At 40.6% G+C, this 21,959-nt stretch overlaps 1 protein-coding gene across 2 annotated transcripts in view; it reads right to left on the bottom strand.

Annotated features, from left to right (window-relative positions):
- LOC128666730 (oocyte zinc finger protein XlCOF6.1-like) overlaps window positions 1-21,959 on the bottom strand; it is a 108,663-nt gene that overhangs the window by 72,478 nt on the left and 14,226 nt on the right. The window contains exons 2-3 of one of the 2 annotated variants that reach the window (XM_053721480.1): window positions 18,081-18,207; window positions 7,743-8,058 (exon numbers count right to left, since the gene is read on the bottom strand). In XM_053721480.1, the coding sequence (XP_053577455.1) occupies window positions 7,743-7,779 (37 nt within the window). In that variant the 5' untranslated portion in view covers window positions 7,780-8,058; window positions 18,081-18,207. The remainder of the gene's footprint in view (window positions 1-7,742; window positions 8,059-18,080; window positions 18,208-21,959) is intronic. The other variant, XM_053721481.1, reaches the window with a different exon arrangement.

Raw genomic sequence — 21,959 nt, 5'->3', positions numbered from 1 at the left:
TGTCTTTTTTTTATGGGAGACTACAGAAAGAAAACTACAAAATCAGGCTGATCTACCAGGCAAAGTTAATTGTACAGAAAGATGGTACTACACACACACTCAATAATGTTATGGAGGCTGAGACCTTTTGTAGGGAAGCAGGTGTACCTTGATCACGTACCGAATTGTATTAAGTATATGCTCTTTGATCTTAGAATTTAAACATCTAGTCACTATGAGATATGTTTTTGGTAGCTATGGTATTTACATTGCAAATTATGTTAGTTGTAGAAATGGTGTTTTTTTTTTTAAATTTTTTGTGGGGGGGGTGGGGGGGTTGGGTGCCACGATGTGTCTCTTTTTTTTTTCTCTCCTTATTCTCCTCTCCCTTTCCCGCTCCTCCCTTTTTTTTTTTTTTCTCTTCTTTTTCTCTCTTACTTGACTACCACCTTCCGGACGGTGGTCCCTAGTCCCGCTTTAGAGTATATGGAGTACCCTTCGGAGGGTAGGGGTCGGTAAGATGAATAGTGTTAATGGCATACAACCTTAATCTATTATCCTGGAACGTAGGGGGCATTAACTCTCCAATTAAAAGAAAAGCCATAATAAAACATCTGGGTAAATTTAACCCCGATATAGTTCTCTTACAAGAACTACATCTTAATGCTATTGAAATCCCCAAACTTAAATCTAAGTGGGTGGGGGAAGTGGTAGCGGCTCCATTCACTTCAAGGAAGAGGGGGGGTCGCAATTCTGATAAATCGGAAATTAGAATATCAAATAATTAATACGTAGTCTGATCCCGAAGGGAGATTTTTAATATTGGAAGTGGAAGTTAATCACACTAGATACATACTTTGTAACATATACGGACCCAATCAAATCGACCATACATTCTGGTCAGCCCTTTCCGTAAAGCTACATAAATTTATAGGACTAAATCTAATTATTGCTGGAGATCTTAATCTACTAGCAGACCCCTTTTTGGATAGCTCTAATAAAAGAGAGTTAAATAGCAGAGGCAGAAAAGTACGGATCTTTCAGAAACTATGCTCTCATTTGGGCCTGGTCGATCTATGGCGGTACAGAATCCGGATGATCGTACCTATACGTGTGTATCCCATGTCCAACGTTCATTTTCCCGGCTTGACTATTTTCCGATATCAGAAACAATGCTTGGCCGGAACTGGGCCACGGGAATCGAAGACATTGTTATTTCTAACCATGCTGTCATAGCACTAAATCTTGATATTGGCCATAAGCGGTTCGGAGCGAACCATATTTCCTTCCCTAGATATCTATGTAACAACATTAAATTTCAGCAGCATTTACGTTCAAGGTGGGCGGATTATTTTGATAATAATGGTAATTATATAGATAAAATTGAGATATTTTGGGAAGCCTCTAAGGCCGTTTTACGCGGAGAGATTAAATCTTATACACTCTATTGGTCAAAATACTGTAGTTCAGTGGCTAGACAATTAGCCAATCGCGTTAAGAAAACTTATAGATCCTATATCATTAGGCACACTAGAGAAAGCTGGGAGGCTTACACTACAGCAAAGACACTTCGAGACACACATATGAAACAGGTTAGTGCCCAGGAAGAAATTAAAATGAAAGCTAGATACGGGGGCTTCACGGGCAGATCGGCGAAGTTTTTAGCGAGTTTAGCCAACTCGTCTCCTAGACGTGCTATCACTGCTATCAAACAAGGAGACAGGAGATACACGAGGCACGCAGATATTGAAAAAGTGTTTTCTGAATTCTTTCAGAATTTGTATAGACAAGACTCCCTCAAATTAGATAAGAAAGAGGCATTCTGGAGTAAGATTAAAGTACCACGCTTAGCAATAGAGGCTAGAGACGCTATTAACGCACCCATTACTGAAGATGAAATAGCATGGGCAATTAAGAATGCGAAACCCAACAAAGCTGCCGGTCCAGATGCTCTCCCTATCGAATACTACAGAATCCTACAACCACAGGTGATGCCTATATTAACTAAGTTATTTAATTTTTATTTCTCAGAGAACACTCGATGCTCCACTCTCTTTTCATCTGCAAATATTTCATTGATCTTAAAAAAGGGTAAGGACCCTGAGTTACCAAGCTCCTTTAGACCCATTTCGGTCCTGAACACTGATTATAAACTGTTAGCAGCTATCATAGCCTCACGGCTGAAACCCTTTATGGGAATCAATCCGGTTTTATGCCCGGACGTAATCCCGTAAAGAATACGAGGAAACTTCTGATCTTGATTGAATCTTTCTGGAATAAATACAAGTCTTCGGAACCTGACGAAAGTATAGATAAGGCCAATCTAACGGTTGATGCCGAGAAGGCTTTTGATAGGGTCAACTGGGATCATCTGTTCTCTGTGGTGGACCAATTTGGGTTTACAGGATCCTTTAACAACTACATACGCTTAATTTATAGCACCCCCTCTTCTGCGGTGATTGTTAATAATACTTCTACACAACGATTTGACCTATTTAGAGGGACTAGACAGGGCTGCCCACTTTCACCCTTCCTTTGTAATCTCAATATAGAACCCCTGGCTATTCGATTACGGCAAGAACTGGAGGGGATTTCATTGGCGGGCGAAAAGCTGGTGCTTCTCCTATACGCGGATGATCTCCTATTATTTCTATCTAATCTTAAAGTATCTTTACCTATTCTACAGAGTATTACCCAAGAGTTTGGGGAAATATCTGGATTTAAGATCAATACTTCTAAATCAGAATTAATGTGGATACATAAAAACTCGCCACTATATGTGAAACATCCTTTTCAAGAAGTTTCCCAGATTACATATCTGGGTTTACGTTTATCCAGAAACTCGGAAGAATGGTATAGATTAAATCATAGGATGGTACTGGACTCGTGCAAGAAAAAGCTCGAGGATTGGGCGAGGTTTCCAATTTCGTTAACCGCTCGGGTGACCCTGATTAAATCAGTTATCTTTCCAAAACTCCTCTATGTATTGCAAAACATTCCGTGGTTTTTGCATAAAAAAGATATCACTATATACAATAAAGCCTGCTCCAAATTTCTATGGAATGGCAAGAGACCACGGATTGCTTCCCTTAAGCTCATGAATTCCAAGGCATCAGCTGGCTTGGCACTCCCTAATATTCCGACATATAATTTGGTTATTATAGCTAGATTTGCATTAGATTGGTTAACTGAGAAGGAGCAGATTACATCTTTTATCTGGGAATCTCAGGCTGTAGCTCCCTTCCAGTTAAAGGCTCTTCTGCACTGCCCTCTCACGTCACTGCCTTCCAATATATTCTATCTAGCTACCTTCAAGAATGTCATTGTGGCCTGGCAAAGACTGTGTACAGAAGTGGGAATCTCTCCTTATGTCTCACAATATTAGTTTAGTCCCGGCCTCTATAATCAGATATTCAGAGAATGGGAAGCAAAAGGCCTTCAGACCTTGGGTCAAATTCGAGATACAGAAGGACATCCAGTGATATGCGTTAGGAGCGCGAGAGTTCTATGCCTACCTTCAAGTTAGACATTTTCTCTGGGAGCTGAGCACAAAACATGGGAACAATTGGACTATGGGTGAACTACAGCCTAGGATCTCTATTTACGCGGCAGGAATATACGCTATTTCCCCTTTATATTTATTGTTAAATCAGAAAGCATCAAATCTGCAAGTTAACGAAATGGTTGCTAGGTGGTCTATTCTATTCCCAGAAATTGATGAGGTGATTATTGTCGGGAACTTTAAAATAATCCAACAGAGCTGGGTCCCGACAACTTGGAGGGAGTCACAGATAAAAATTGGGCTGCAGAGATACCTTACACCTGCTGTCCTCTCTAAATGGTACAAAACAAAAGTGCTCTGCCCCAGATGTTCATCTATAGGAGCTGACTTATTCCATTGTTTATGGAGCTGCCCTAAGATATGTCAATATTGGGGGAAAATTACATTTTGGATGACGGTAGTTTTGAAATTGGACCATAAATTTTCCCCAATTGAAATCTTCTTTGTGGTAAAATTCCAGGGTATCACTAAGAACTATAGCCTGATAAATACTATTATACTAACAGCACATAACCTCATTTTTAAATCATGGAAAGCAGCTTCTGCACCTACTATGGCCCAATTTAAAATGGCATTGTGTAACCAATTCATAACAGAACAGTTTAACGTACCATTCCCACAAGATAAATACTTAGAAGTATTTAAAAAAAAAAAAAAAAAAGAAAGAAATATACTAGTGTCCTAAAAACACTAAGTAAATAAGTATGATACATGAGACCATACTTGTCACAGATATTACCCAACATCACCTCAGTAAGAGAAAGATTATAACATAGTATCTCTATAAATAGAACATAGAAACACTAAGAAATTGAGTATGATATATGAAACAATACGTGTCAGAGACGTTCGTAAATATCACCTCAAAAGGAGTAAAATAATAATATAGTATTCCTATAAACAAAACATAGAAATAAATATATTAGTGTCCTAAAAACACTAAGAAATGAAGTATGATACATGAAACCATACTGAAAAAATATAATATTGTATTCCTATAAATAAAACAATGAAACAATTGGATCCCATGATCCTAAAAAGTATATGTATGTGACAAAGAAATGACATAAAGTCAAAGAACAAAGCCGAAATTTCTTCAATAAGAGGAAAAATAAACCAGGAACCCATAACATTAAGGATAAAAATCAACATATTATTGTCCTAAGATCACTAAATAGATATAGGTTATGAAGTGTAACACTGTCACAGACATTAGTAGAAAACATTACAATAGATAGAGATTATCTTGAAGAGACCCTATACTAAAATATGGTAACAAATAAAAATAAGTTAGTGTCCTATTACCACTATATATATATATATATATATATATATATATATATGTCACCTAGGACGATTTCCTATTACCTAGACATGAGAAATCACCCCAATATGAGGGATTACAATGCATATACATAAAATGTGAAAGGTATGACCAAGAATTAGGTCATAGAAGGATAATATAGAAAACATTATTATGAATAATGTACAGATATAAAATGTTACCCTAACAGCGCGTCAATCTCAAGCTATGAAAAATATGCTGCATACACACAAAATATAAAAAGGTTATTATAATCAATGAGAGAGAATGGTATTGCAGGTGTAGTAATTCATTTTACTTAAAAACCATGTATTAAGCACAATCTTATCTTAGTAAACCTTATCTGTATGAGTTACATGACAGAGAATACTAAAAGGAGTATGCATTAGCATTGAGCTGCCACCAGATGGCGGCAAATACTAGGAAAACACTATTTTTCATGAGAAAAATGTCATGAAAATTAAAACTGCAGGAACATATATTTTCTTTTTATCTTTTATAAAAAACACTCTTATGTTCTAGTGGCAGTATATAAACACATTATCAGTATACAAAAGCTGAATAATAACAGGATGAATTGAAGCTCAGATAATGATTGCACTGAACACAATGTGATCAAACCTCACTGCTCGAGGCGGGAAATAGAATCGCTATTTCCCAAAATGGCGCCAATACATATCTGAAGTCAGCGGATCTCCTATTAAGCAAAATGAGGTGCCGATAATAAAAACAAAAGGCAAACAGTATTAATCTGCGTAGAGCTCAACTCTAATAAATAGAGCGCACCCCTGCACTGACAAAGATGCGCTATTGCAACCGCCTACAATGGCGGTTCTCCCTAGAATAAGGATATGTGCATACTGCCGTAAGGAGCAATAAGTGCAGGATTAGTGACTGTACTGTGTCTCTCACTCGATAGCAGAGGAGTGGAAATCTGACAGGCCTAGCGGTTTGGGCGCAAACGGCCATAGCCTGTGCAACAACTATCAGGAGCTCAAAATAACTGCGCCATAAACAGTCCGAATCAAAAATACGGACATTAAACAATCCCAAAAATAACTATGCCCATTAGAACACTTTAAAAATCCGTAAAAACTGACCGTGCAGGGAAGAAAAATGGGAATGAGGGGCTATTGCTGAGCACAAACCATCTTAGTTCCAAGGGCAGCCGTATCCCACACACCATAATCCTGGGCTTAACTGTAGAAATGGAAGTGGCAAACTCCCCTGTCCCTGGCATAAAGTCAGATAGCTGCTCAGCTGCAACATATCCCATTATAACGGATATATAAAATAAACATACAAACCCCTTCTGAGGGTAGCAGGTCCCACTAGGTCCCTGATTATCCCACTCCTTATTGATATCTTCCGTACTGTGAAATATAAATGAAAGGACTTACCCTCAGGGTCTTCTGCTGTGGAGCAGTCACAGCAGCTCCAGGTCGGTTAGCGTCACCAGACTGCTGACAGGGACCTGGAGATACAAGAAAATTCCAATACTAAACCTCTTGAAAAAGTCAGACCGCAGATCGGGGGAAACGCTTCGAGGACTCTATATCAATCAGACAGTTGACATCTTCTGTGGACCTGGCTACTGATACCTGCGGGAGGCAATCCGGATGCCCAGCAGAGCTTGAAGCTAGTGTGTTTAACATCACTATCGGATTGCGTTTACAATCAACCCAGAAGCAATACCATCACAACGTCTGTTCCAACTGCCTATTTTTAACCTATTTCTAGTAAGTGCAACAGTTTGTGTTGCGTGTGCATGAATTTAATTAAAAACTTCACTTGAATCGTACTTCGTGTGCGCTTTTTTCATCTTCTGTTTTCCATATCATTCATTTAACAAGCCAAGTGAGGGACTACCAGGCTGGACAAAAGCAGCACCGGAGAAACTCCGTCCCTAACAGGATACTAAATCCGTAAACAAGATCGGACATACCCAACACATTGAATGTATCAAGAAACACCCTTTATGCTGGAACTCTTATAAGGTACTGTGCATCTGCACACTGGGGACATTCACAATAAGGAAGGATTTTGACATTTTAACAGTCTGTAGCCCGAATTATTGCGGGTGTGAAACGAGAGCAAAACAACCTCACCACACAATTTGGGATTTGATACAATTATTTATGTGTTTATACATTTTAGTATCATCATTAGCATTTTAGTGTCTTAGTATTATAATAACCACTTTGAGGTTTCTACGCCACGGCATCGAATCAATATTTTTTTGTATATATATGTGTTCAACTATCACACACACACAACGTATGAAGTTTCCTTAAAGCTACAACTTCACATTTTTGGTATTTTATATAGTAGTTTAAATAATAGTTATTAATATCAATTAAGAATTCTATTCTAAATATTTGCATTTTAGATAGATTTGGTCCAGATTTAGCGCAATATCATTTTCGTTTGTATTAAGATACAAGAAAAGCAGAGTAACCAACCCTGGTTTTTTATATAGAGGTTAGCATAGATTTTTGGAGTTAAAGTAAGGACAACATCACCGACCTCCAACAGCTAATAGCCACCATTACTCTAACTAAAGAGGATTACACGGACACAGCATTGCCCCAATCCTTGCTTGCAAGGAAAATACCCATTAAAGGATTAAAACTTGATTTTCTTCAGACATCATCTTCGCTCACCAACTACGATGTACACAGGCAAAGAATGACTGGGGATTGTGGGAAGTAGGAGGGATACTTGAAGCTTTGCTAGGGGTGTTCTTTGCCTCCACCTGGTGGCCAGGAGTTGAATTCCCACTAGTAATTAGAAAGGATTTGTGGACTCTCCATGCTTTTGGAAAGAAAAAGAGCTTGAGGTTTGACAAAACCAGGTGACATGTGACGTCCTGCTTACCTCCGCGTGCATCAGTAAGGTCTGAGGTTTGGTCCATGGTCCTACTAGACAGTATCTTGTTCAGCGAAACTGAGTTTGTCAGATGTTGTATAATGTCTATCGTTTAGCGGCAAATGCAGTGGCGTTTATTGTACGTGATCTTCAGAGTAACACAGAGAGAGGGGTCTCATGTACAGTTCATCGTCATAGGGAGAAGAGTCTCTTCATTTTCACAATCGTTAATAAGTGACTCTTAACGCCCGTTTCTCAGCATCACACACAGACCAGGACTACGTAAGTGATTCCCTGGTCACAAATAGATCAAAGTGAATAAAACCTATTAACACAACACATGAGGGTGAATAACTTACTCTAGAGAGATTTCATATATTCATACAATGTATATATAAACACACAGATATATACAGTATATACACACATATATACAGTATATAATGTATATAGTTCTATATACTGTTACACACACACACACATATATATATATATATATATACACACACAATATATAATGCATATAGTGCTATATACTGTCACACACATATATACAGTATATAACGTATTATACTGTCACACACACATGTATACAGTATATAATGTATATAGTTCTTTCTATATACTGTCACACACACACATATATATATATATATATATATATATATATATATATATATATATATATATATATATATATATAACCAACTTGTTGTGAATCTGCCCTCCTGAAGTCAACCACCCGGTTGTTCTGTGCCAATAATACAGCTTCACCAAAAAACAGAAACAGACCAGGATTTTTTCAAACGTGGAGTCAAATTTATTGACTTATCGGTTTACACCCCGAAACGTCAATAAATTTGACTCCACGTTTGAAAAAATCCTGGTCTGTTTCTGTATTTTGGTGAAGCTACATATATATATATATATATATATATATATATATATATATATATATATATATATATATATATATAGACAAAAGGATGCACTCACAGGACTTTCACAAAAAACGGAATTTATGTTTACCTGATAAATTCCTTTCTCCTACGGTGTATCCGGTCCACAGCTTCATCCTTACTTGTGGGATATTCTCTTCCCCTACAGGAAGTGGCAAAGAGAACACACAGCAGAGCTGTCCATATAGCTCCCCTTAGGCTCCGCCCCCCCAGTCATTCGACCGACGGTTAGGAGAAAAAGGAGAACCATAGGGTGCAGTGGTGACTGTAGTTTGGAAAAATAAATTTAAACCTGACCAAATGCCAGGGTGGGCCGTGGACCGGATACACCGTAGGAGAAAGGAATTTATCAGGTAAACATAAATTCTGTTTTCTCCTACATTGGTGTATCCGGTCCACGGCTTCATCCTTACTTGTGGGAACCAATACCAAAGCTTCAGGACACGGATGAAGGGAGGGAACAAGTCAGGTAACCTAAACGGAAGGCACCACTGCTTGTAAAACCTTTCTCCCAAAAATAGCCTCCAAAGAAGCAAAAGTATCGAATTTGTAAAATTTGGTGAATGTATGCAGTGAAGACCAAGTCGCTGCCTTACAAATCTGTTCAACAGAAGCCTCATTCTTGAAAGCCCATGTGGAAGCAACAGCTCTGGTGGAATGAGCTGTAATTCGTTCAGGAGGCTGCTGTCCAGCAGTCTCATAAGCCAATCTGATGATGCTCTTTAGCCAGAAGGAAAGAGAGGTAGCAGTCGCTTTTTGACCTCTCCTCTTACCAGAATAGACAACAAACAAGGATGATGTTTGTCTGAAATCTTTAGTTGCTTGTAAATAGAACTTTAAAGCACGAACCACATCAAGATTGTGTAACAGTCGTTCCTTCTTAGAAGCTGGATTAGGACACAGAGAAGGAACAACAATCTCCTGGTTAATATTCTTATTAGAAACAACTTTTGGAAGGAAACCAGGTTTGGTACGCAAAACAACCTTATCTGCATGGAACACCAGATAAGGTGAATTACACTGCAAAGCAGACAATTCAGACACTCTTCTAGCAGAAGAAATAGCAACCAAAAACAAAACTTTCCAAGATAGTAACTTAATATCTATGGAATGTAGAGGTTCAAACGGAACCCCCTGAAGAACTGAAAGAACTAAATTTAGGCTCCATGGAGGGGCCACAGGTCTGTAGACAGGCTTGATTCTGACTAAAGCCTGTACAAACGCCTGAACATCTGGCACGGCTGCCAAACGCTTGTGTAACAAAACAGACAGGGCAGATATCTGTCCTTTTAAAGAACTAGCTGATAGACCTTTCTCCAATCCTTCTTGGAGAAAGGATAGTATCCTTGGAATCCTAATCTTACTCCATGAGTAATCCTTGGATTCACACCAGAAAAGATATTTCCGCCATATCTTATGGTAAATCTTCCTGGTGACAGGCTTTCTAGCCTGGATCAAAGTATCTATAACTGATTCCGAAAACCCACGCTTCGCTAGAATCAAGCGTTCAATCTCCAAGCAGTCAGTTGCAGAGAAACTAGGTTTGGATGTTCGAATGGACCTTGAGTTAGAAGGTCCTGCCTCAAAGGTAGCTTCCATGGTGGAACCGATGACATATTCACCAGGTCTGCATACCAAGTCCTGCGTGGCCACGCAGGAGCTATCAGAATTACCGAAGCCTTCTCCTGTTTGATCCTGGCTACTAGCCGGGGGAGAAGTGGAAACGGTGGAAAGGCATAAGCTAGATTGAACGACCAAGGCGCCACTAAGGCATCTACTAATGTCGCTTTGGGATCCCTGGACCTGGACCCGTAACGTGGAACTTTGGAGTTCTGACGTGACGCCATCAGATCCAGATCTGGAATGCCCCATAGTTGAGTTAACTGGGCAAAAACCTCCGGGTGAAGTTCCCACTCCCCCGGATGGAAAGTCTGATGACTCAGATAATCCGCTTCCCAGTTGTCCACTCCTGGGATGTGAATTGCTGATTGATGGCAGGAGTGATCCTCCGCCCATTTGATGATCTTGGATACCTCCCTCATCGCCAGGGAACTCTTTGTTCCCCCCTGATGATTGATGTACGCTACAGTCGTCATGTTGTCTGATGAATTTGGCCTCCGCTAGTTGAGGCCACGCCTGGAGCGCATTGAATATCGCTCTCAATTCCAAAATGTTTATCGGGAGAAGAGATTCTTCCCGAGACCATAGACCCTGAGCTTTCAGGGACTCCCAGACCGCACCCCAGCCTAAGAGGCTGGCGTCGGTCGTGACAATGATCCACTCCGGTCTGCGGAAACTCATTCCCTGAGACAGGTGATCCTGAGCCAACCACCAGAGGAGTGAGTCTCTGGTTTTCTGGTCCATTTGTATTTGGGGAGACAAATCTGCATAATCCCCATTCCACTGTTCGAGCATGCACAGTTGCAATGGTCTTAAATGAATTTGGGCAAAGGGAACCACGTCCATTGCCGCAACCATTAGTCCTATTGCCTCCATGCACTGAGCTATGGAGGGTTCTGGAATGGAGTGAAGAACTCGACAGGTGTTCAAAAGTTTTAACTTCCTGACCTCCGTCAGAAAATTTTTCATTTCTACCGAGTCTATTATTGTTCCCAGGAAGGGAACCCTTGTGAACGGGGACAGAGAACTCTTTTCTATGTTCACCTTCCACCCGTGAGACCTTAGAAAGGCTAGAACAATGTCCGTATGAGCCTTTGTCTTGTGAAAAGACGACCCTAGTATTAAAATGTCGTCTAGATAAGGTGCTACTGCAATGCCCCTTGGCCTTAGTACCGCTAGAAGGGACCCTAGCACCTTTGTGAAAATTCTGGGAGCAGTGGCCAATCCGAAGGGAAGAGCCACAAACTGGTAATGCTTGTCCAGAAAGGCGAACCTTAGAAACTGATGGTGATCTTTGTGGATAGGAATATGCAGGTACGCATCCTTTAAGTCCACAGTAGTCATATATTGACCCTCCTGGATCATTGGTAAAATTGTCCGAATGGTTTCCATTTTGAATGATGGAACTCTGAGGAACTTGTTTAGGATTTTTAAATCCAGAATTGGCCTGAAAGTTCCTTCCTTTTTGGGAACTACAAACAGGTTTGAGTAAAAACCCCGCCCTTGTTCCGGTATCGGAACTGGGTGTATCACTCCCATTTTTAAAAGGTCTTCTACGCAATGTAAGAATGCCTGTCTCTTTATCTGGTCTAAAGATAAGCGAGACATGTGGAACCTTCCCTTTGGAGGAAAGTCCTTGAATTCTAGAAGGTACCCCTGAGAGACAATTTCTAGTGCCCAGGGGTCCGGAACATCTCTTGCCCAAGCCCGAGCAAAGAGAGAAAGTCTGCCCCCTACTAGACCCGGTCCCGGATCGGGGGCTAATCTTTCATGCTGTCTTGGTAGCAGCAGCAGGCTTCTTGGCCTGTTTACCTTTGTTCCAGCCTTGCAATGGTTTCCATGCTGGTTTGGGCTGGGATGCGTTACCCTCTTGCTTAGTGGCTGAAGAGGTAGCAGCTGGTCCGTTCCTGAAATTGCGAAAGGAACGAAAATTAGACTTGTTTTTAGCTTTGAAAGGCCTATCTTGTGGGAGGGCATGGCCCTTTCCCCCAGTGATATCCGAAATAATTTCTTTCAACTCTGGCCCGAATAGGGTCTTACCCTTGAAAGGAATGTTAAGCAATTTTGTTTTGGACGACACATCCGCCGACCAAGATTTTAGCCAAAGCGCTCTGCGCGCCATGATTGCAAAACTTGAATTGTTCGCCGCTAATTTAGCTAACTGAAAAGCGGCATCTGTAATGAAGGCATTAGCCAACTTCAGAGCGTGAATTCTGTCCATGACTTCATCATAAGAAGTCTCCTTCTGGAGCGAGTTTTCTAATTCCTCAAACCAAAAGGACGCTGCCGTGGTTACAGGAATAATGCAAGAAATTGGTTGAAGAAGAAAACCTTCTTGAATAAAAATTTTCTTAAGCAAACCTTCTAATTTTTTATCCATAGGATCTTTGAAAGCGCAACTATCTTCTATTGGTATAGTCGTGCGTTTAGCTAGTGTTGAAACTGCCCCCTCTACCTTAGGGACCATCTGCCACGCGTCCTTTCTGGGGTCAACAATGGGGAACATTTTCTTAAAAATAGGGGCCGGAACAAAAGGTACACCTGGTCTCTCCCATTCCCTAGTCACTATATCCGCCACCCTCTTGGGTATCGGAAACGCATCAGTGTGTACTGGGACCTCTAAGAATTTGTCCATTTTACACAATTTTTCTGGAACCACCAAAGGTTCACAATCATCAAGTGTAGCTAGGACCTCCTTAAGTAGGGCGCGGAGGTGTTCTAGCTTAAATTTAAATGCTATGGTATCAGGCTCTGCCTGCTGAGAAACCTTTCCTGTGTCAGAAATTTCTCCCTCAGACAGGCCCTCCCTCACCGCCAAATCAGATTGATGTGAGGGCACTACAGATAAATTATCCTCTGCGTCTGCTTGCTCATTCTCTGTATTTAAAACTGAGCAATCACGCTTCCTAGTAAAAGCTGGCAGTTTAGATAAAAATGCTGAAAGAGAGTTATCCATTACTGTCGCTAACTGTTGCATGGTAATCATCATCGGTGCGCTAGATGTACTGGGCAACGCTGGCGCGGGCATAGCTGGTATTGACACAGAAGGAGAGGATAGCGAGCTATATTCACTACCTTCAGCTAAAGAATAATCTTAGGCTATATTTTTAAGTGTGATTGTATGGTCCTTAAGCTGCTTGGACGCTATGGCACACTTCACGCATAAATTTAATGGGGGAACCACCTTGGACTTTGAACATACAGAACATAGGCTATCTGAAGGATCAGACATGTTTGATAAACATTAACAGAACTTCAGTGCAATAAAAATTATTTTTTACAAAAACGTTACTGTCTCTTTAAATAATAAAAGTGCACACTTTATTACTGAAACATCAAAAAACCATTAAAAATACATCCGATTTTAATGAAATTTTCACCAGTGTCTTAATGCTTTGAAAAGATTGCACACAAGTTTTCAGACCAATTAACCCTTCAGTGCCCAAACCGGAGCTAATAACAGTTATTAACCGGTTAACACAGTACAGTCCCCTGCCACAGCTTCAACTGTGGCCTTTACCTTCCTTAGGGGTAATTTTGGTAACAAATAAGCCTCTCTGGAGTCCTTTTCTGAGCTTCTGGACTCCCCACGTGAAGCTGCATGAACTGCCTAGTCAAAAAACACTGCGCAATTGAGGCGCGAAAATGAGGCCTCCTCCCTCTTCATTCCAGAGTGGAGGGGCCTTTCTGACTAGAATAGGTGTCTAACTAAGTGCCAGGCGCAAATTAAACCCCAAAAGTGTTTTAAAGTTTGAAAAAACACCTTATTTATAGCCAAAAATATGATAAAAAGCAATCGATTAAGCCCACAATTAGTGTCAACCAGCATAGAGCCCTTAATATAAGCCATTCATTTATACTGAGTCTAAGAAAAATGGCTTACCTATCCCAGAGGGAATATCTGACAGTCTTCTAGCATTACATGGTCTTGTTAGAAAAATGACTGATCATACCTGAAGCAGTTAAGCCTGCAAACTGTTCCCCCCAACTGATGTTCTCTGGTTTCAACAGTCCTGTGTGGGAACAGCCATGGATTTTAGTTACTGGTGCTAAAATCATATTCCTCTTAGCAGAAATCTTCATCACTTTCTGCTGCAGAGTAAATAGTACAAGCCGGTACTATTTTAAAATAACAAACTCTTGATAGAAGAAACAAAAAACCACAACTAACACCACATGCTCTTTACCACCCCCGTGGAGGTGCTACTAGTTAGAAGCGGCAAAGAGAATGACTGGGGGGGCGGAGCCTAAGGGGAGCTATATGGACAGCTCTGCTGTGTGTTCTCTTTGCCACTTCCTGTAGGGGAAGAGAATATCCCACAAGTAAGGATGAAGCCGTGGACCGGATACACCAATGTAGGAGAAAACACAATTTAATGTAGGAACGTTTTTGGGGTTCACAACCCCTTCATCAGCTTATAAACAAGACATAAATCAAACCTTTTATAGTGTAAATAATCATAAACACAAACCTAGTGCCCTTCTAAAGTGCGCCAAAACTTAGAGTGTGGAACGCATATTGCGTTCCACTGTGAGAGCCGAAACCGGAAGTTGTGATACGTCACTTCCGGTTTTCGGCGATAATGTACAATATACAAAATTGTTACAAAATAGAATAGAATAACATGCTTATTGCATAAGTGAATCCACAATCTATTTAGTGATGCAAATGAGCATAATGTAAATGTGTAAAACTCGTCATGCAGTGTAACGAACGGGCCAATCATGTGTGAGTGTATACATAGATCGTCATAGTGACAGTTGTCATAGTAGCAGTAAACAACACTGCCAGGTGCTAAAGTGTAGGCAACAACCTGGAAATAGGCAAGGAACATATTGATATAATATGTATAAAGTAAAGTAAGAACCTTTATTTGTATAGGCTTGTCACTAATAAATAAAAATTTAAAAGTAACTTGTGGGAATTGTTGCGGAGCGTTAATTAGTAACGCTGTGACAAACTAAAAGCAGCTACCTGGGAAAATCATAAGTGGTATGCTAAAAAGCATCAGATCTTGGGTTAGCCACCTTTTAGACAGCAGTGGCATATGTTTAGATATATAATAAAAGGGTATCCATCAATCTCAGGTCAGCATGGCAGAATTCATTTAGATAACAGACCTAGAGATACATGAAAGTATGCATATATTCAAGATCAATCTGCGACAGTGTATGGAATGGGTAACATTTAAGTGCCCTTAAAAGGCTACTTCATTATTTATGTGTCCACATATATCAAGCCTAACTAGGCTACAAAATTAGAGTAGACTGTCCAACCAGTACCCCGCTGTGCCAGAGAGGTATATGTGATGAAGATGATCCGTAATGCCCACAAGATGGGTAATTAGTGCAAGAACGGGAAATAGAAACAGAAGGGCCAGGCTTCCACTAAAGGAGATGGGAGCAGGATGCTACCACTCCATTGTGTCGTAAGTAACGGGCCCTCCCTCCCCACCAAGGGAAAGTAAAGCCTGAAACTAAACGGAGCCACAATGCCCCTAAGTCATACCCCTAGTAAGTGGCACTACCCATCAGGGTCATACAAGGCTCTTAAAGTCCGGCATGGTGTTCAACCCTCCAGGCTGTATCGTGCCCAATCTGAACATCCACTGGGCTTCACACTTGAGGAGTAATTTGTTTCAGTCTCCACCCTGATCAAGTGGTGGTATATGATCAATCAAAATGTATCGTATCGAACAGACAGCGTGGCCTTTGTTAGCACAATGGCGTGCCACGGGCTGTTCAGAATCCCCGTGTTTCAATGCAGCTCTTATAGCGTGCCGGTGGTTTGCCATGCGCTCGCGTAATGTGCCAGAGGTTTTACCCACATAAAAACATGAGCATGGACAGAAAAGCAGGTTCACTACGTATGTAGTAGTACACGTAATAGAATGCTTGATAGTGTACCTCCGGTTGGTGTGGGGATGATGGAATTCATCACATATACCTCTCTGGCACAGCGGGGTACTGGTTGGACAGTCTACTCTAATTTTGTAGCCTAGTTAGACTTAATATATGTGGACACATAAAGAATGAAGTAGCCTTTTAAGGGCACTTAAATGTTACCCATTCCATACACTGTCGCAGATTGATCTTAAATATATGCATACTTTCATGTATCTCTAGGTCTGTTATATAAATGAATTCTGCCATGCTGACCTGAGATTGATGGATATCCTTTTATTATATATCTAAACATATGCCACTACTGGTATCTAAAAATGTCATATCCCTGGATCAGATGCTGTCTAAAAGGTGGCTAACACAAGATCTGATGCTTTTTAGCATACCACTTATGATTTTCCCAGGTAGCTGCTTTTAGTTTGTCACAGCGTTACTAATTAACGCTCCGCAACAATTCCCACAAGTTACTTTTAAATTTTTATTTATTAGTGACAAGCCTATACAACTAAAGGTTCTCACTTTCACTTCATACATATTATATCAATATGTTCCTTGTCTATTTCTAGGTTGTTGCCTACATTTTAGCACCTGGCAGTGTTGTTTACCGCTACTATGACAACTGTCACTATGACGATCTATGTATACACTCACACATGATTGGCCCGTTCGTTACACTGCATGACGAGTTTTACACATTTACATTATGCTCATTTGCATCACTAAATAGATTGTGGATTCACTTATGCAATAAGCATGTTATTCTATTCTATTTTGTAACAATTTTGTATATTGTACATTATCGCCGAAAACCGGAAGTGACGTATCACAACTTCCGGTTTCGGCTCTCACAGTGGAACGCAATATGCGTTCCACACTCAAAGTTTTGGCGCACTTTAGGAGGGCACTAGGTTTGTGTTTATGATTATTTACACTATAAAAGGTTTGATTTATGTCTTGTTTATAAGCTGATGAAGGGGTTGTGAACCCCGAAAACGTTCCTACATTAAATTGTGTTTTTTGTGAAAGTCCTGTGAGTGCATCCTTTTGTCTACATATGCACTTTATCCTTGCACCCAGGCTGTTAACCTTTTGGAGGGCTGAGCTGGAAATTGTTTTGTATGTATATATATATGTATATATATATATATATATATATATATATATATATATATATATATATATATATATATATATATATATATATATATATATATATATATATATATATATACACATACACACACATACATACAAACACATATGGGCTACATTTAAAACTAGATTTAGAGGTTGCTTATAGAATACATACTAAGTAGGGTACCTATTAATATTAATACAATATTTTATTAGTTCATAAGATACCACATGTCACGATTTAGTTACATTTGAATATTTACATTTGCACATATCTGGGTCGATATTATTATACACATTACACCTTCAGGCTAATATACGATTTTTGTTGTGATAAATAGTAGTGTTATATGTCCACACTAATTTAGAAGGTGTAACACCTATGGCTCTATTTATGGATTTACTAGTGTGATATAGATGAGTCATACACTAGTTTACACTATTCCACTTCTACCAGTGGATTAGTATTTTTAGTTATACTATTACCCTGATATTGTTAACAGGTATCACATTCACATGTTAATTATTAATTAGTAATAGGTCTCATGCTTACAAATTCATGTGTAAGGCTAAATTAATATAGAACAATTTTGTATTATAAAACAACTGAGAAAGGAATTTAAGTTGAGTCTTAAATATACCAAAACAAAGTGGTTAATACAATAAGGAACCATACAAGTATTCCGATGACAGCTATCAGCTGTAGATAGGGGCGTGAAAATGAACACACCTCTTCACCAGGATAGGTCTGTCTGCGAACATATGCGCTCCATTCCAACACTAGCACACATAGACCAATCGGATTTCGGATCAAACAGAAACACGGAAGTACACCGTGTCGGCATCAGCATTTAGATCTAAGACACAACGAAATATTAGGATACATAGATCAACTCGATCTCAGATATACACCGTGTCGGCACTAACATCCATGTCACAGGTAAACAACAATATGAATGAGCATCGTATTTGGTACATCTTATTATCGGTGAGCGTGATTCATGCTGGGGACTTAACGATGGCAACTACATAGGGGCTTGTCTTTTTTAGAAATATTGTGAACAAACTGTACAAACACAAATAAAATAGGTATATAAAGACATCTATGCCATAAAGAAAAAAAGCTCACGTTGTTGCCTTTCCATACAAATGGTATTATCCTCTATGGAGGAAAGACTTACAGCGTTGCTTTTTAGACACATTATACAATCTAATAAGAATAGAGGCATTGTGCACCAATAAGTAAGAGATTAAATAGGCGTTTGTTCATAAATAAAAATTGTGAGAAAACATAATTTATGCTTACCTGATAAATGTATTTCTCTTGTGGTGTATCCAGTCCACGGATCATCCATTACTTGTGGAATATTCTCCTTCCCAACAGGAAGCTGCAAGAGGATCACCCACAGCAGAGTTGTCTATATAGCTCCTCCCCTAACTGCCACCTCCAGTAATTCGACCGAAGACAAGCAAGAAAAAGTAGAAACCATAGGGTGCAGTGGTGACTGTAGTTTAAAAATAAAATATACCTGCCTTAAAATGACAGGGCGGGCCGTGGACTGGATACACCACAAGAGAAATAAATTTATCAGGTAAGCATAAATTATGTTTTCTCTTGTAAGGTGTATCCAGTCCATGGATCATCCATTACTTGTGGGATACCAATACCAAAGCTAAAGTACACGGATGAAGGGAGGGACAAGGCAGGAACTTAAACGGAAGGTACCACTGCCTGTAAAACCTTTCTCCCCAAAAATAGCCTCCGAAGAAGCAAAAGTATCAAATCAAGTCGCCGCCTTGCAAATCTGTTCAACAGAAGCCTCATTTTTAAAAGCCCATGTGGAAGCCACAGCTCTAGTAGAATGAGCTGTAATCCTTTCAGGAGGCTGCTGACCAGCAGTCTCATAAGCAAAGCGTATTATACTTCTTAGCCAAAACGAAAGAGAAGTTGCCGAAGCCTTTTGGCCTCTCCTCTGTCCAGAGTGGACAACAAACAAAGCAGATATTTGACGAAAATCTTTAGTAGCTTGTAAATAAAAGTTTAAAGCACGAACCACGTCCAGATTGTGTAATAGACGTTCCTTCTTTGAAGAAGGATTAGGACACAATGACGGAACAACAATCTCCTGATTAATATTCTTATTAGATACCACCTTAGGTAAAAACCCAGGTTTGGTACACAAAACTACCTTATCTGCATGGAAGATCAGATAAGGGGAATCACACTGTAAGGTAGATAACTCGGAAACTCTACGAGCCGAGGAAATAGCTACCAAAAACAGAACTTTCCAAGATAAAAGCTTGATATCTATGGAATGAAGAGGTTCAAACGGAACCCCTTGGAGAACTTTAAGAACCAAATTTAAACTCCATGGCGGAGCAACTGGTTTAAACACAGGCTTGATTCTAACTAAAGCCTGACAAAACGCCTGAACGTCTGGAACATCCGCCAGACGCTTGTGTAAAAGAATAGACAGAGCAGAAATCTGTCCCTTTAAGGAACTAGCAGACAATCCCTTTTCCAATCCTTCTTGGAGAAAAGATAATATCCTGGGAATCCTGACTTTACTCCATGAGTAACCCTTGGATTCACACCAATAAAGATATTTACGCCATATCTTATGATAGATTTTCCTGGTGACAGGCTTTCGTGCCTGAATTAAGGTATCAATGACTGACTCGGAGAAGCCACGCTTTGATAAAATCAAGCGTTCAATCTCCAGGCAGTCAGTCTCAGAGAAATTAGATTTGGATGGTTGAAAGGACCCTGAAGTAGAAGGTCCTGTCTCAGAGGCAGAGTCCATGGTGGAAGGGATGACATGTCCACCAGATCTGCATACCAAGTCCTGCGTGGCCACGCAGGTGCTATCAAAATCACTGATGCTCTCTCCTAATTGATTTTGGCAATCAGGCGAAGGAGCAGAGGAAACGGTGGAAACACATAAGCCAGGTTGAAGGACCAAGGCACTGCTAGAGCATCTATCAGCGTTGCCTTGGGATCCCTGGACCTGGATCCGTAACAAGGAAGTTTGGCGTTCTGGCGAGACGCCATGAGATCCAGTTCTGGTTCGCCCCAACGTTGAACCAATTGTGCAAACACCTCCGGATGGAGTTCCCACTCCCCCGGATGAAAAGTCTGTCGACTTAGAAAATCCGTCTCCCAGTTCTCTACACCTGGGATATGGATAGCTGATAGGTGGCAAGAGTGAATCTCTGCCCAACGAATTATCTTTGAAACTTCCAACATCGCTAGGGAACTCATTGTTCCCCCTTGATGGTTGATGTAAGCCACAGTCGTGATGTTGTCCGACTGAAATCTGATGAACCTCATTGTCGCTAGCTGAGGCCAAGCTTGAAGAGCATTGAATATCACTCTTAGTTCCAGAATGTTTATTGGGAGGAGGATCTCCTCCTGAGTCCACAATCCCTGAGCCTTCAGGGAGTTCCAGACTGCCCCCAGCCTAGAAGGCTGGCATCTGTCGTTACTATTGTCCAATCTGGCCTGCGAAAGGTCATACCTTTGGACAGATGGACCCGAGATAGCCACCAGAGAAGAGAATCCCTGGTCTCTTGATCCAGATTTAGTAGAGGAGACAACTCTGTGTAATCCCCATTCCACTGACTGAGCATGCAGAGTTGCAGCGGTCTGAGATGTAGGCGGGCAAACGGCACTATGTCCATTGCCGCTACCATTAAGCCGATTACTTCCATACACTGAGCCGCCGAAGGGCGAGAAGTAGAATAAAGAACACGGCAAGAATTTAGAAGTTTTGATAACCTGGTCTCTGTCAGGTAAATCCTCATTTCTACAGAATCTATCAGAGTTCCCAGAAAGGAAACTCTTGTGAGAGGGGATAGAGAACTCTTCTCTTCGTTCACTTTCCACCCGTGCGACCTCAGAAATGCCAGAACTATGTCCGTATGAGACTTGGCAATTTGGAAATTTGACGCCTGTATCAGAATGTCGTCTAAATAAGGGGCCACTGCTATGCCCCGCGGCCTTAGAACTGCCAGAAGTGACCCCAGAACCTTCGTAAAGATTCTTGGAGCTGTAGCTAACCCAAAGTGAAGAGCTACAAACTGGTAATGCCTGTCCAGGAAGGCAAACCTGAGAAACCGATGATGATCTTTGTGTATCGGAATGTGAAGATAAGCATCCTTTAAATCCACTGTAGTCATGTATTGACCCTCCTGGATCATAGGTAGGATGGTACGAATGGTCTCCATCTTGAATGATGGGACCCTGAGAAATTTGTTTAGGATCTTGAGATCTAAGATTGGTCTGAAGGTTCCCTCTTTTTTGGGAACCACAAACAGATTTGAATAGAAGCCTTGTCCCTGTTCCTCCTTTGGAACTGGGTGGATCACTCCCATAACTAGGAGGTCTTGAACACAATGTAAGAATGCCTCTCTTTTTATCTGGTTTGCAGATAACTGTGAAAGGTGAAATCTCCCTTTTGGAGGGGAAGCTTTGAAGTCCAGAAGATATCCCTGGGATACAATTTCCAACGCCCAGGGATCCTGGACATCTCTTGCCCAAGCCTGGGCGAAGAGAGAAAGTCTGCCCCCTACCAGATCCGTTACCGGATCGGGGGCCAATCCTTCATGC

The sequence above is a fragment of the Bombina bombina genome, chromosome 7, assembly GCF_027579735.1.
Source record: "Bombina bombina isolate aBomBom1 chromosome 7, aBomBom1.pri, whole genome shotgun sequence".
NCBI lineage: Eukaryota > Metazoa > Chordata > Amphibia > Anura > Bombinatoridae > Bombina > Bombina bombina.
The sequence above is the reverse complement of the archived record's forward strand: the minus strand, read 5'-3'. Positions and strand labels throughout refer to the sequence as shown.